Here is a 13169-nt window from a genome sequence, read left to right as displayed (position 1 = left end):
AGAGCAGTTCATAAAAAGAACACATAGTCGAGATATTTCATCTGTAGAACAGCTGTTTTGACGACTTTAAAAAAATGACGACTAAAAAAATCATTGAATTTCACAATTTACACAAAGGAAAAAGTACTCTGAAAACAATTATATATACACATATACAAAAGTCTGATCGTAGTTTCGAATATGAGCAAGGAAAGTTGTGTGAGTGTACCACACCAGATTTTTTCTTAATATATTGTTATTAATACTTGAAATATTGTAAAAGAATATTCATTTAGAATAGAAAAGAATATTCATTGTTTGTTGATTGAAGGAAGATTCTGTTTTACTATTTAAATAAATCATAACGTAATTTACTTATCCACTTCGAGATTTAAATAGTGATAATAAGTAGGAAATGAAATGTATAGCAAACACTTCAGTTGCTATGTAGGCCTTCTGTATTGTATTTTAAGTATGTTAGTTAATCTTATTTTTTACTAAAGTGATGAAGTATCAAAAAATACTATTATTCAGCATTTTTATGTATTTTTTTTTGTATTGTTATAATACTTGATAGAGAGTTGAGTGTAAGAGAGGGTCGACTGCACCCTAACTTCACTCTCTAGGAAAAATAAAGGCAGTCATTCTATTCTATTCATGTCACCATAATATATATATATATATATATATATATATATATATATATTATATATACACTATATATATGCATAAAGAACATATTAAAAACAGATGACATCCAATTTTTCAGAACAAATGGAATGCCTTCATCTTCAATTGTAGGCAACACACCACACAAACTTGTTCCTGTGAGACTCCACTTGTTCGAATGGGACTCTATCACTCTACTTGTTCCAGTGACACTACTTGTTCGAATGAGACTCGTCTTCTCTCCTTGTTCCAGTGAGACTCTACTTGTCTCTGTGAGATTCAGCTTGTCTCTGTGGGAACTTGTTCCTGTGAGACTGCCATTTATAGAAGTACTTGTTCCTTTGAAACTTGTCTCTGTGACACTAATATCGTTCAAAAACACTACTTGTCTCTGTGAGAACTTGTCTCTGTGATACGCACCCCTTGCATCTATGTGACGCTTGAAGGCCTCCTTCACATGATAGGAGATGTGCAACTTAAACACTGAACAGTGTTCACCTTTTTTTGTGGAAGTACATTGAGTTCCAATCATGTCTCTCATATGGGGATTCAGGAACCGACTTTTGTCACATATCCCCTCGAGGCAGGAAAAGCCGGTCTTTATGGAAATACTAGCGGACAAATCACTGCTCTCACATGAGGATCCTATGTCTCTCCAGGCATCACTTTTTCACAAAATCTATCTTTCTTGAAAATGTAGATAGAAAGATTCTTATTTCGGATTTGGATTCAGCCACCCCAAATTATCTTAAGCACAAGACCCATTTTCGAAAATACCCGGAAACAATGAAGTTATGGCTGTATTTAATATAGGTTTCTATTATCATATAATTATAAGAATAAGAATGTATACGAATAAAAATTATAGGCCTACAGTAAAAACGAACAGGTAGGTACTATACAGTACGTATGTACTGTAGCTATTATAATACAACTATCCATGTGGAATTTGGTGTGATATTTATCTTGATTTCTGAAAATACCCAAAAATAAGGGAGTAAGATAACTTTGGAAAACCAAGGTTTTCCTGCCGATTGACAAAACAGATTGAAAATTAGTCTAAGACTAAAAACTTTTAACAGATATCCAGATCACTATTCAAACTATCAAGCTTTTCATTAATTTCTTTGTCTCCCCATGGCAGTAGGTTTGCGCCCAACGTTTCCACATAAACATTTCTGTAATAATCATTAAATTGTGATAGAACACATTATCGTATTGATCTTCTAAATCCAGTCACATGCACATCGATTTTCGTAAAATTGATTTTTCACTGCTCCTATGAATTCTACCAGGTTCAGCGATACTTGTTAAATATCATTATGTTTGATTCAACAGAATTTATAAGGACGGAAAAAACCAAACGACAAAAAATAGCTTTCTGAGTAACTGGCTTTAACAAAACATGGCTTCACGGAATACAGTAAGATAATTGAGGATAGTTGGTACGATAGTTAGCTTTTTGCATAATGGCAACACTATCGTTTCATTAGTAAATATTTTATATCCATATCATTCTTTAATAAAAATAAAACGAGATCCCGGTGTCAAAAGCATCAAAGTTGCCAGGCTGGTCTGGACTATTCATGACTTTTTCAGTATGAATTATCCACTCAGAAATTCTTATACAAACACAAACATTAGTTCCGTTTTACTTGGAATAGAATAACATTTTTTATTCTTTCAATTCCTATTATTACCATAGATGGACTCATATCAGCACACTGTTTACACTGTATGTTCATAATAGATTATTCTGATTGTTGCAAAGAAATAGAGTCAATAATTACTGGGAATATGAAGTGATATTCAACAATTTGAATCTGATAAATTAGATTGTTGAATGACAATTGAAATTCAGTGAAGTTTACTGTACAAGATTCCTTTTCCTCGTATTTTATTGGGCGATTAGTGGAGATGATTTATGATTTCATATTTAGTTTAATCTTTTCAAAGTTAATTTTTTTTGAGAACTAGAACTTTCAAAAATTTTAAATTTTCATGTTTAAACTTTTCAAGTGTTTAAAAACTTCTTAAACCTTTCCCTGTCCCTTTGTGAGGTAGAAGAATTATAATATTAGTACGTTTTTACTATATAATCATATGATAATGGAAAGCTATATTGAAAGCAGCTATAACTTCCTTTTTTTGGGTATTTTCGAAAATGGGACTCATGTTTAGAAGGATTTGGGGTCGCTGAATCCAAATCTGAAATCAGAAGTCTTCTATCTATATTTTAAAGGGAGTTAGACTTTGAGAAAAAGTGATGAGTCATACTTTGAGCAAACGTCGGCTTAATTGTAAGATCCCCATGTGAAAGCATAGGAGAGCAGCGAAATATGCAATATGGTCTTCCGTAATATGATCTTCAGGAGACGTATGAAACTAACCGGTCAGTGTTCAAGTCACGTCTCCTATCGTGTGAAAGTCTAGATAGCGCGCGCCAAAACCTGTTTTTGCTCGAGAGTAGATGAGCGTCTCTGTAGCTATTGTGGTCCAGGCTATGTGTAAGTACACACACACAAAGATTAAGACTTTTGAAAAGAATATTGAGGATGAGAAAGTAAATAACAAATCAATCAAATTTATTCATACAAAAAATAGGTACAGTACATTTCGTTAATATCATAAATGATGAAGAGCAGTAATTCAACCATTCAACGAAGCAACTATAATACAGGAAAATACTTTGCAGATGAAAAATTAATAAATATTGAGCAAAAATGTAATTCTTTTAATAAAAATTGGTAACTTTCACGCAATTTTCAACTTGCAAGTTCTAATTCTACTATTAAACTTGCAAAAAGTATTATTGGTTATTTTGATGGTAACTTATTTTTCCAATAAAAGTTGATGCTTGATGTAAGTCATAAAATTATGGAATAATGATTAACATTATGATTATAATTTGAATTGGTTAGTGGAAAATGTTTTGCTTCATAAGGTCCTTATAATAATTTAAGCAATGAGATTAATTATATTAACAAAAAATGTACAATAAATAGTGAGCTATTCAAATCTTATTCACAAGAGATACAAGAAATATTCTGAAACTTAGTTTGCAATCGAATCCAGCTGTCAGGGATATATTCTATTTTAATTTATATGGCGGGAATAAATTTCCTGTTTTATGATGGAACTTCAGTGTCAATAATCAGACTCTACCAAAATTACAATCATAAACGCCGGCAGGAAAGTGACCTATTAAACCAATTCGATTAATTATATAAGTATTTTACTTATTCATTTCCAAGCTATAGTGTTCTTGACAATACTACCTTTCATAATTCATCATTTCAGTATTATTAAAAGCTTCAGAATAAACGAAATGCTTTGTGGCGGTAATGCTTGCGGTAGCAAAGTAACTAATACAAGGACTGCTATTTTAAGAAAGGGTTTGTTCGATCTCTCTTTATAATACTACGAATCCAAAGACTACGGTAACTCTTGCAAAAAATGTTGTTCTTCACTACCTACATAATCACATTCTAGTTGGAGAAATTAAAGTCAATTGCTTGGAGACATCGTGTAGATATGTAGAACATTTTTTTTCGAAACTACTTGTGAAAAATCACTATGAACTTAGCGCATTGAAGGGCAACAATCAAAGATTGCATCATAAAAAAAAATCTTTAGACTAATAATTACTCTTGCATCAAATTTCATCTACTCTCCATCAAATGTACTTGTAATTTACTTGAAACTTGTTGCAACTAATGTTTGTCAATGTAGCAAGTCGCTTCAATGTATCGGCACCTGGGAGTCGTCTGTCGTAGGACACTGCATTTCAATTGAAATATGCACAAATGATGTGGTTAATTCATTAAACTTGCCGAGATTAAAAAAACATCATTAGAATTTTCTGATCAAGTCACACATGAATAGATTTAATGGATTCATTGATTCATTGATAGATTCAATACAGTTCATGAATTCCCAAAGACGTTCCCACTTTTTTCACCATAATTATGTAATGGAATCATTCAGTTGGCTTGGCTAATATGATTTCATTACTTTTATCTTCACAACATGCTATTCACCTTATGCTATTAGACCTTATTTACATGCTATTCTCTCCCAAGTCTTATTTTGAAAGACTGTAAAAGCCTGATCAAGATCAAAGTAATGTTATTCTTTATAACATAGTGATATGATTCTGCATGTAATGAATTTTGATATACAGTAGGCTATAGAGGAGGATTTCATGAACTATATAAATCACACTACAAACAAATGAATCAATTTTCCTCCTTATTCTTGTAGTTCACAACCACATGTCCCATCATAATTGCTATGAGAATGGTAAATGATTTGATGTGTCCGAAATTGCAATTGTAGTTGACCTTGTTTCACTACGTTCACTATGAATCATAATCATAATGATGCTTATGCGGTCCATGGGTCTTGATATGCCAGTCCTCCTTTATCATATCAGACGCCTTTTCCCCAATCATAATACACGGGGCATTGGTGTTACCACGAACTATAGTTGGCATTATAGAAGCGTCTACAACTCTTAGCCTAGAAACACCGTGAACCCTGAGTCTGTCATCAACCACTGACTCGGGATCATCGTAAGGTCCCATCTTGCAGGTGCCCACAGGGTGGTAGATGGTGGCTGTGTATTCCATCACTACACATGCCCAGTAGGCGTCTGTGCCGAATTCTAGGTGCTTGCAAGCTGGCACGGGCCAGTCCACTATCCTGGCACCGATATGCTCCATGGCGCTAGTATGTAGGATAAACAGCGCTAGTTGAATGCCTGCAAACCAGAAATTCCAAAATTATTTCACGTTCAACTAATTGACAGGAAACTTAAACTCAAGTTATTGGTTACACACATAAAAATGTTGAGTAGTTGTCTGAATTCATCTACAGTATTGGAATGTTATTTCATTACAGTGAAATTCTAATAGCTCCAGAAGTTAATCTAATACATATAATACTAAACTCTTACAGATTTTTTTACTCTTTATTACATATAACAGAGATTTTAAAATAGATTAATAACAGAAATTATGTTGTATTTTTCGGTTTTGTGCTTGATACAGTATCAAGTGTTATAATATTAATTTGAGAAATTTTTGATTGCAATTTGAGGTTATTCCAAGGTTAACATTTTTCATGATTATTTTAATTGGGAGTTGTTTCTTATAGAAAAGGGATTGTAGCAGTTTTTGGAAAATGCCTGTTGAATTTTCCCGTATTGTATTTAAGAGTCAAAAAGAAATTATGAATGTTGCTGAAGCTAGAGTACTTGTGGGGGTAGTAGTTCAGGCAGTCAAGAGGAGGCAGTCAATATTAAAATCTGTTTAATATTGCTATTCAGCAGGTAATAGAGAGTGTTAACAACACAGGTTTGTTCACAAATCAAGACAAATCTGTGCATATGCTGATGATGTACCCATTACCATAAAGGCATGTACTTAACAGCATGGTAGATGATGGGCCTGGATGTGAATGCAGAAAAAACAAAGCCTATTGTTACGGAATTCACACATGTTCGTGAGTGGTATGAAGGAGGAACAGAGACGGAAACAAATAGGAAGAGACAGAGTGATGTGAGCGCGTCCTACAGAGCCAGAATGCGGCAGCAGGGTGGCTGATGATTGACAGGTCCCTATTGTCTATGGGACTGAGTCACCTTTTTTTGTTTACATCTCTAGGGTCTTCTAGAAAGTACTGGCTACTTCTAGTTTTTTTATTGTGTGGATAATAGGGGAGAAGCCTCCACCCTTCTGCATTGCTCTCGAATAAAAACGTTAGGGTATATTATAGAGGGATCGCTCGCCTAGTCAGTCAGTCAGTGATAAACAAGTGAGTGGTAAGACTTGCAGTGATAAGAAACAGTGTCAGCCGTACTCAAAGCCTGGCAGTTCCTAGTGATAATTGTATAGTGATAAATGCGATAATTATATAGTGACAGTAAAGTGATAATTGTAATAGTTATCTAGTGTAGTAAGTGATGATAATAATAATAATTATTATTAACAATAAATTATCATTGTCGTGACAGTTTTATCAAGATACGAGATACAGGACGGTGATACGGATACGGATAATGCGAGCACGTGATACGGAACGGTGATAAAGATATGTGATACGCAAACTGTGATACAGAGTCCTGGTATAAGATACAGACAGTGATTGTGTTGCATACTGTGTTGATGAACTATGAATACATAACTGTGTTTATAGGTGATTAATCTTCATATTGGCCATTGATATGATAATCATATGTCATGAATCAGTTGTTTGAATTATTCTAAATCATCAGAAAGTTTGTTATTTTTTCTCAGTTTATTTTAGTCAATAAAAGCCATTATTCTAGCTCTTCAATGGTCTCTATTTATTACAATTTTATTGACTAAAATAAGTACCGGTAATCAAAATGCCAAAGAGAAAAACCCGGGATCGAAATAATGTTGAATCTCCATCACGGAATCAGGATAAGCCTACCGAATTATCTCGAAATGAACCCGTTGATACATCTTTCAACTCGGAATCAATTGGGAAAATTCTCAAACCAAAATGTCTAAGTGTGGATCCAGATTCTCCTAGTGCACCAATGGAATGGAGACACTGGAAAAGAATGCTGGATGCCTACTTGAAAGGAAACTATTACACTGAAGGTACGAAATTGGATATCTTAGTTACCTTGCTGTCAGCTGAAAATTACAAATTGATAATAGATTGTACTACATTCGAGGAAAGTATCTCCATCCTTGAAGGCATATTTATCAAGAAGAAAAGCGAAATCTTTACAAGGTACCTTCTCTCTATAAGAAAACAAAAACAAGGTGAGTCCATCGATAATTTTTTCCTAAAACTGAAAGAACTCAGCCTAGAATGTAATTTTACAGCGATCTCTGCTACAGAGAATCGAGAAGAGCACATAAAAGAAGCATTGATTGCAGGTTTATATTCATCCGAAATCCGCCAACGAATTTTAGAAAGCCCAGATATGTATTTGCATGAAATTCTTAATAGTGCAAGAGCTTTTGAGTCTGCAAAAGATCAATCACAATACTACAATAAATCTAATACTCCATTTGAGCTTAATGCTTGCAAAGATACAGAAAATGCATCAAATCTAATTCCTAATCAAAAAAACACTTCAGACTCCTCATTATCAGCTGTTAGTATTAGTGGACAAGCATGCTTTTTTTGTGGCAACAAAAAACATTCTCGACTATTTTGCCCAGCTAAAAACGAATTCTGCAAGAAGTGTGGTAAGAAGGGACACTTTGCTCGGGTATGTAACTCAAAATCTTCCGTATTAGAGAAAAAAAGAGAGTTTAGTAATTCGATATTACTAACACCTTCAGTGCAAGCCGAAAAATGTCTTTCAAAGGTTATTATTCCTATTACCATAAACGGAACTGAAAGTCAAGCACTGATCGATACTGGAGCAACTGGCAACTTTATTGACGATACCTATGCAAAAAAACTGAATTTAGAAGTTATACCAGAGATAGGAAAAGTAACTTTAGGCTCAAAACGCTTCACACCACAAATCCGAGGCAAAGTTAATGTGGATTTAACAGTTCAGGGAGAAAGTTATACAAACACAGCCTTAATGCTTATGCAAGACCTCTGTGAGAATATTATTCTTGGGCACGAATTTATGAACAATTTCTCCAGTATAGAAATACCATTTGGAGGTAATAAGCCACCTCTTACTATTTGCGGAATAACTCAAGCAAAAATTCCTCCTTGCTCCCTTTTTCAACATCTAAAACCCAATTGTCAACCAATTACAACCAAATCTCGCAAATTATCAAAAGATGATGAAGATTTTATTTCCAATGAAATTCAACAATTACTGGAAGATGGCATCATAGAAGAAAGCCACACACCTTGGCGTGCCCAAGCATTTGTTGTTAAACCCGATAACCGAAAAAAAAGGATGGTTATAGATTATTCTAGAACTATAAACAAATTCACTGAATTGGACGCCTATCCCATTCCAAATATGGAAGATTTAGTTCGCAAAGTAGCTCAGTATTCCTGGTATAGTACTGTAGATCTGAAATCCGCATATCACCAAGTACCAATCTTACTTGAAGAAAGGCAATACACAGGATTTGAAGCATGTGGGGAACTTTATCAGTTCTGTTGTATTCCTTTTGGTGTCACTAATGGTGTTTCAGCTTTTCAAAGAGTAATTGATTCACTCATACAAAAAGAGAAATTATTTGATACCTATGCTTATTTAGATGACGTCATAATTTGTGGAAATTCAAAAGAAGAGCATGACACTAATCTTGAACGGTTTCTTGCAGCAGCTTCAAATAACTCACTTACTATAAACAAGGAGAAGAGTAAATTCTGTCAAAAGGAGATACGTTTCCTAGGATTTTTAGTTGGAAACAAATCATTACGTCCAGATCCCGAACGCCTTGAGCCTCTACTTAATATGCCCCCACCTCCTAATCTCAAAACTCTTCAGAGAACTGTGGGCCTCTTCGCACATTACTCTCGATGGATACAAAATTTTTCAAGTAAAATTCATGCCTTGGCACACTGTACGCTCTTCCCTCTTCAAGGAAAGGCCCTTGCAGCTTTTGAAGATCTTAAAAAAGAGGTAGCTGCAGCTGTAATACATGTTTTTGATGAAGGAGGCATTCTCACTGTAGAGACTGATGCCTCAGATTTCTGCATAGCAGCAACACTATCTTACAATGAACGTCCTGTTGCATACTTTTCACGAATGCTAAACGAAAGTGAAAAACGACACTCATCAGTTGAAAAAGAGGCATATGCCATTGTAGAATCTATTAGGAAATGGCGTCATTACTTATCTGGTCGTTTCTTTCAACTTATTACTGATCAAAAATCTGTTTCATTCATGTTCAGTAGCGCGGCAAGAGGCAAGGTGAAGAACGAAAAAATCATGAGGTGACGCCTTGAGCTATCTCAATACACCTATGAGATCATTTACCGACCTGGTAAAGAGAACATAACTGCTGACGCTCTTTCTCGAGCATGTATGATAATGGGATGTATCACATCAAAACAAGACTTGATAAAATATCATTTCAAAGATTACTTAATGTCCAAGGGTGTAGCTACCAGTTCCACAACACCTTACAACCCTCAAGGTAATGGACAGGTGGAACGTTAAAATGGAATAATTTGGAAGACAATCCGTTTAGCCCTACGGTCCAGGAACATGGATACTTCTCACTGGGAAAAGGTACTCTTAGAGTCACTAAGCAGCATTCGCTCGCTTCTCTGCACGACCATCAATTGCACACCTCACGAGCGAATGTTCATTCATCCTCGTAATTCCACGTCTATGACAAACTTGCCATCCTGGCTGATCAACGCCAAGGAGGCATGGATGAAGACCTTTGTAAGACGCAGTAAGCATGATCCTGAAGTTGAAAAGGTAGAAATTATTCATTTGAACCCTCATGTTGCTCAAGTAAGACTTTCTGATGGAAGAGAAGTTTCTGTCAACATTCGTAGATTGGCCCCGGTAGGTTCCACTACTGGGAGGGAAGAATGATATGATAATCATATGTCATGAATCAGTTGTTTGAATTATTCTAAATCATCAGAAAGTTTGTTATTTTATCTCAGTTTATTTTAGTCAATAAAAGCCATTATTCTAGCTCTTCAATGGTCTCTATTTATTACAGCCATCTAAATACTTGATAGTTGATTGGAATATTGCCTATAGTAGAGTTGATTATCTTTTGTTTTAGTGAGTCATTTGTTTTATCTATTCGATTTAGTATACAATAAAGTACTATTTCGAAGTACTAGTTCGATTTAGTATAATAAAGTACTTGAGGTTAACTAAAGTATTGTCAACTCTTTCTATAGTTGTAGGACCCACAAAAACTAGGTTTTGTAGAGTGAAACCCCGTAACAATATTATGATCAGAAATGATGCTCGAGTGATGAATGATTTCAAAGTTGGGAAGCATACAAGATTTCTCATACCTAGGTGTTGATGTGAATAGTGCCAATAAAGTGACTGATGGAAGAAAATAAAGAGTGACAGTTGAAAATCTTGCCTACTTTGCCAATTTTAAATTTATTACCTTTCGGTCACTATCTAGAGCAACCAAGCTCAAGACACTGATTAGCCCGATATCAAATAGGGCTTAGAAACATGGAATTTGACTGCACTTAATGACTCTAAATTTAGAGTTTTCGAAAGGGAGATTAAAGGGACGTATATATGAAAGTATAGAGAAGACGGCCAAATGATGAAAAAAAAATTAAATTTCAAAAGGTGATGATTTTATATGAAACATCAAGTCACAAATTCTACTCTGGGCTGGTTATTATTTTGGGATAATGACCGATCATCAGATGTCAAAGGCGACTTATAAGACCAGAAAACGGCAGCGGCAGGGATGGCCACGCAACCGACGAAGAGAGGAAGTTGAGGATGATCTGCGGAGGATGGGAGATATGGCATGGAGTCAAAGGCATGTGACCGTCATGTGTGGAGGGCTCTTGAGCGAGAGGGGTACGCGACTAGGTGCCACCCCGACTACTTGTACCCTTTTAAAACTGGTTTTTAGGGGACAAGTAGACGTGAGCCATACCCGTCTAGTTGTATCCTTCCTGAGGAGGTGACAACTAGTCGGGGGGACAACTTGACGGCAGTGGCATATTTTTACGAGGGTACAAGTAGTCGTCTATGGTCACGACAACCTATCCCCTGGACTCCACTCCACAAGAAATCACCATTCCGGCTGGCTCTTCGTTTGAAAGTTAGAAAATGAAGCCAAACTATCAAGTTCTATATGAAAAGGGATTAAGATTCCTAATTTTGTATTTCCAACATCATGTCTTTGTGAGTGAGCCTTTTCAACAATGGTGCAATAAAGAATAAGTATAGAAACAGACTGGATGTTGAAAGAGCTTCAAAATATTTGTCTAGCATTAGTTACAAGCTATTTGTAATCTTGAGTAATCAATAAAATTTAAACCGGTCTCATTTTTATATGAAACATCTTTAAACTTATATTATCATATACATTATAAACTTATTTATTAACTTTATATTATTAATAAACTTATTTATAAACTTATACTGATTGCAATCTGAGCGCAAGTGTGTATAAATATTTATTCATCCTCATATTAATTACCAGACTTCATGTAATACCTCAGTTGATAACCAGACTGATAGCTTCATCTGCCATATCATTGATGAATGAAAATTTGACTGTCCTAGCATTATGCCCAATTTACTTGTAAACGGTGCGTTTGACGGGAAAATATAACTGAACAAAATGTATTTAGAATATTGTGTTCTACATCTGGTTCAGTCATCAAAAGGGCTTATTATTCATTTTTTTCTGTTTTCAACCAACTCGATAAAATTTGTCATAAAAATAGCAAAGAGGGCGAATATCTCCCGAACCGTGCGTTTGACGGGAAAATGTTACTGAACCAAAAGTGTTTGAAATTCAATTCTACATCATAACCAGCAATAAAAATTGCTTGATCCCTTCTACCTACGCCGCGGGGGTGTAAGTCGTGCCAACAACTGGTGCTCTGTAGGTGACAAGTAGTCGGGGTGACAACTTGACGCCAGCGTGCAAGGTGTCATGTAGACGTGAGCCATCCCCGTCTACTTGTCTCCTTTCTAAGAAGGTGTCAACTAGTCGAGGGGACACCCTGACGCAAGAGTGCGAGGTGTCATGTTGTCGTTTACGGTCATGACTAGTTGGCACCTTTGGTCAAGTAGGTGTCAAGTAGTCGGGGTGACAACTAGACGGCAATGGCATATTTTTACGCGGGTACAAGTAGTCGCCTATGGCCAAAATGACCAGGTGTCAAGTAGTCGGGGTGACAACTAGACGGCTACCCAGCGAGAGGCTAGAGCTCACATCGAGCTGTAATGCCAGAATAAGAAGAAGGAAAAGAAGAAGAAATTAATGAATGAAAAAATATTCTCAACAACTGGATGTACTGATATTCATAAACATTCACATCATTTGATCATAATTTTACTACGTCAATGCTCTATAAACATTTTATCCCACATACTATGAACTTTTGATCAATGATAATCTAATATAGCATTTTGATTTAATTTTAATTTCATAAAAACAAGTGCTGTTCAATATTTTCAAATTTTGTATGTTATCTGCTTGGTACTTGGTGCTCTCTGAAATTTTTCATCATACTTCAATTCTGATAATTATTGGCAATCTTGAGCTTCTTATATTTAAGTTATATCAGTTTAGAAATTGAGAATGGTCACCTAACACCCGTTTAGATTTTTATGAACCAGGAGAACAGAAAGTTTTGGCCCTGTCTTTTTCTTTTAGTGCAAATTCTATGAAAAAAATAAATGAAATTGAAACTGTTGTTATTCAGTGCCAATTTGCTAATAAATTAATGAATCCTGTTTCCTAGTTCTCAGTGCATAGTTGATAGATCATGATGAATGAATAAATAAATAAATTGATTTATCAATGAAGGAATATGGTTTCTTAGATCTTAGTGCATATTTCATGGATAAAAAATAGTATGTAATAATATAA

General features: G+C 35.1%; 1 protein-coding gene across 1 annotated transcript in view; it reads right to left on the bottom strand.

Moving 5' to 3' along the window:
• Positions 1-4675: 4675 nt before the first annotated feature.
• The window catches only part of LOC111045053 (glucose dehydrogenase [FAD, quinone]-like), a 79625-nt gene continuing 71131 nt past the window's right edge, over positions 4676-13169 (bottom strand). The window contains exon 9 of the mRNA XM_022330356.2: positions 4676-5410. Within this exon, the coding sequence (XP_022186048.2) occupies positions 5010-5410 (401 nt within the window). The 3' untranslated portion in view covers positions 4676-5009. The remainder of the gene's footprint in view (positions 5411-13169) is intronic.

The sequence above is a fragment of the Nilaparvata lugens genome, chromosome X (genome assembly GCF_014356525.2).
Source record: "Nilaparvata lugens isolate BPH chromosome X, ASM1435652v1, whole genome shotgun sequence".
NCBI classification, from domain to species: Eukaryota; Metazoa; Arthropoda; class Insecta; order Hemiptera; family Delphacidae; genus Nilaparvata; species Nilaparvata lugens.
The sequence above is the reverse complement of the archived record's forward strand: the minus strand, read 5'-3'. Positions and strand labels throughout refer to the sequence as shown.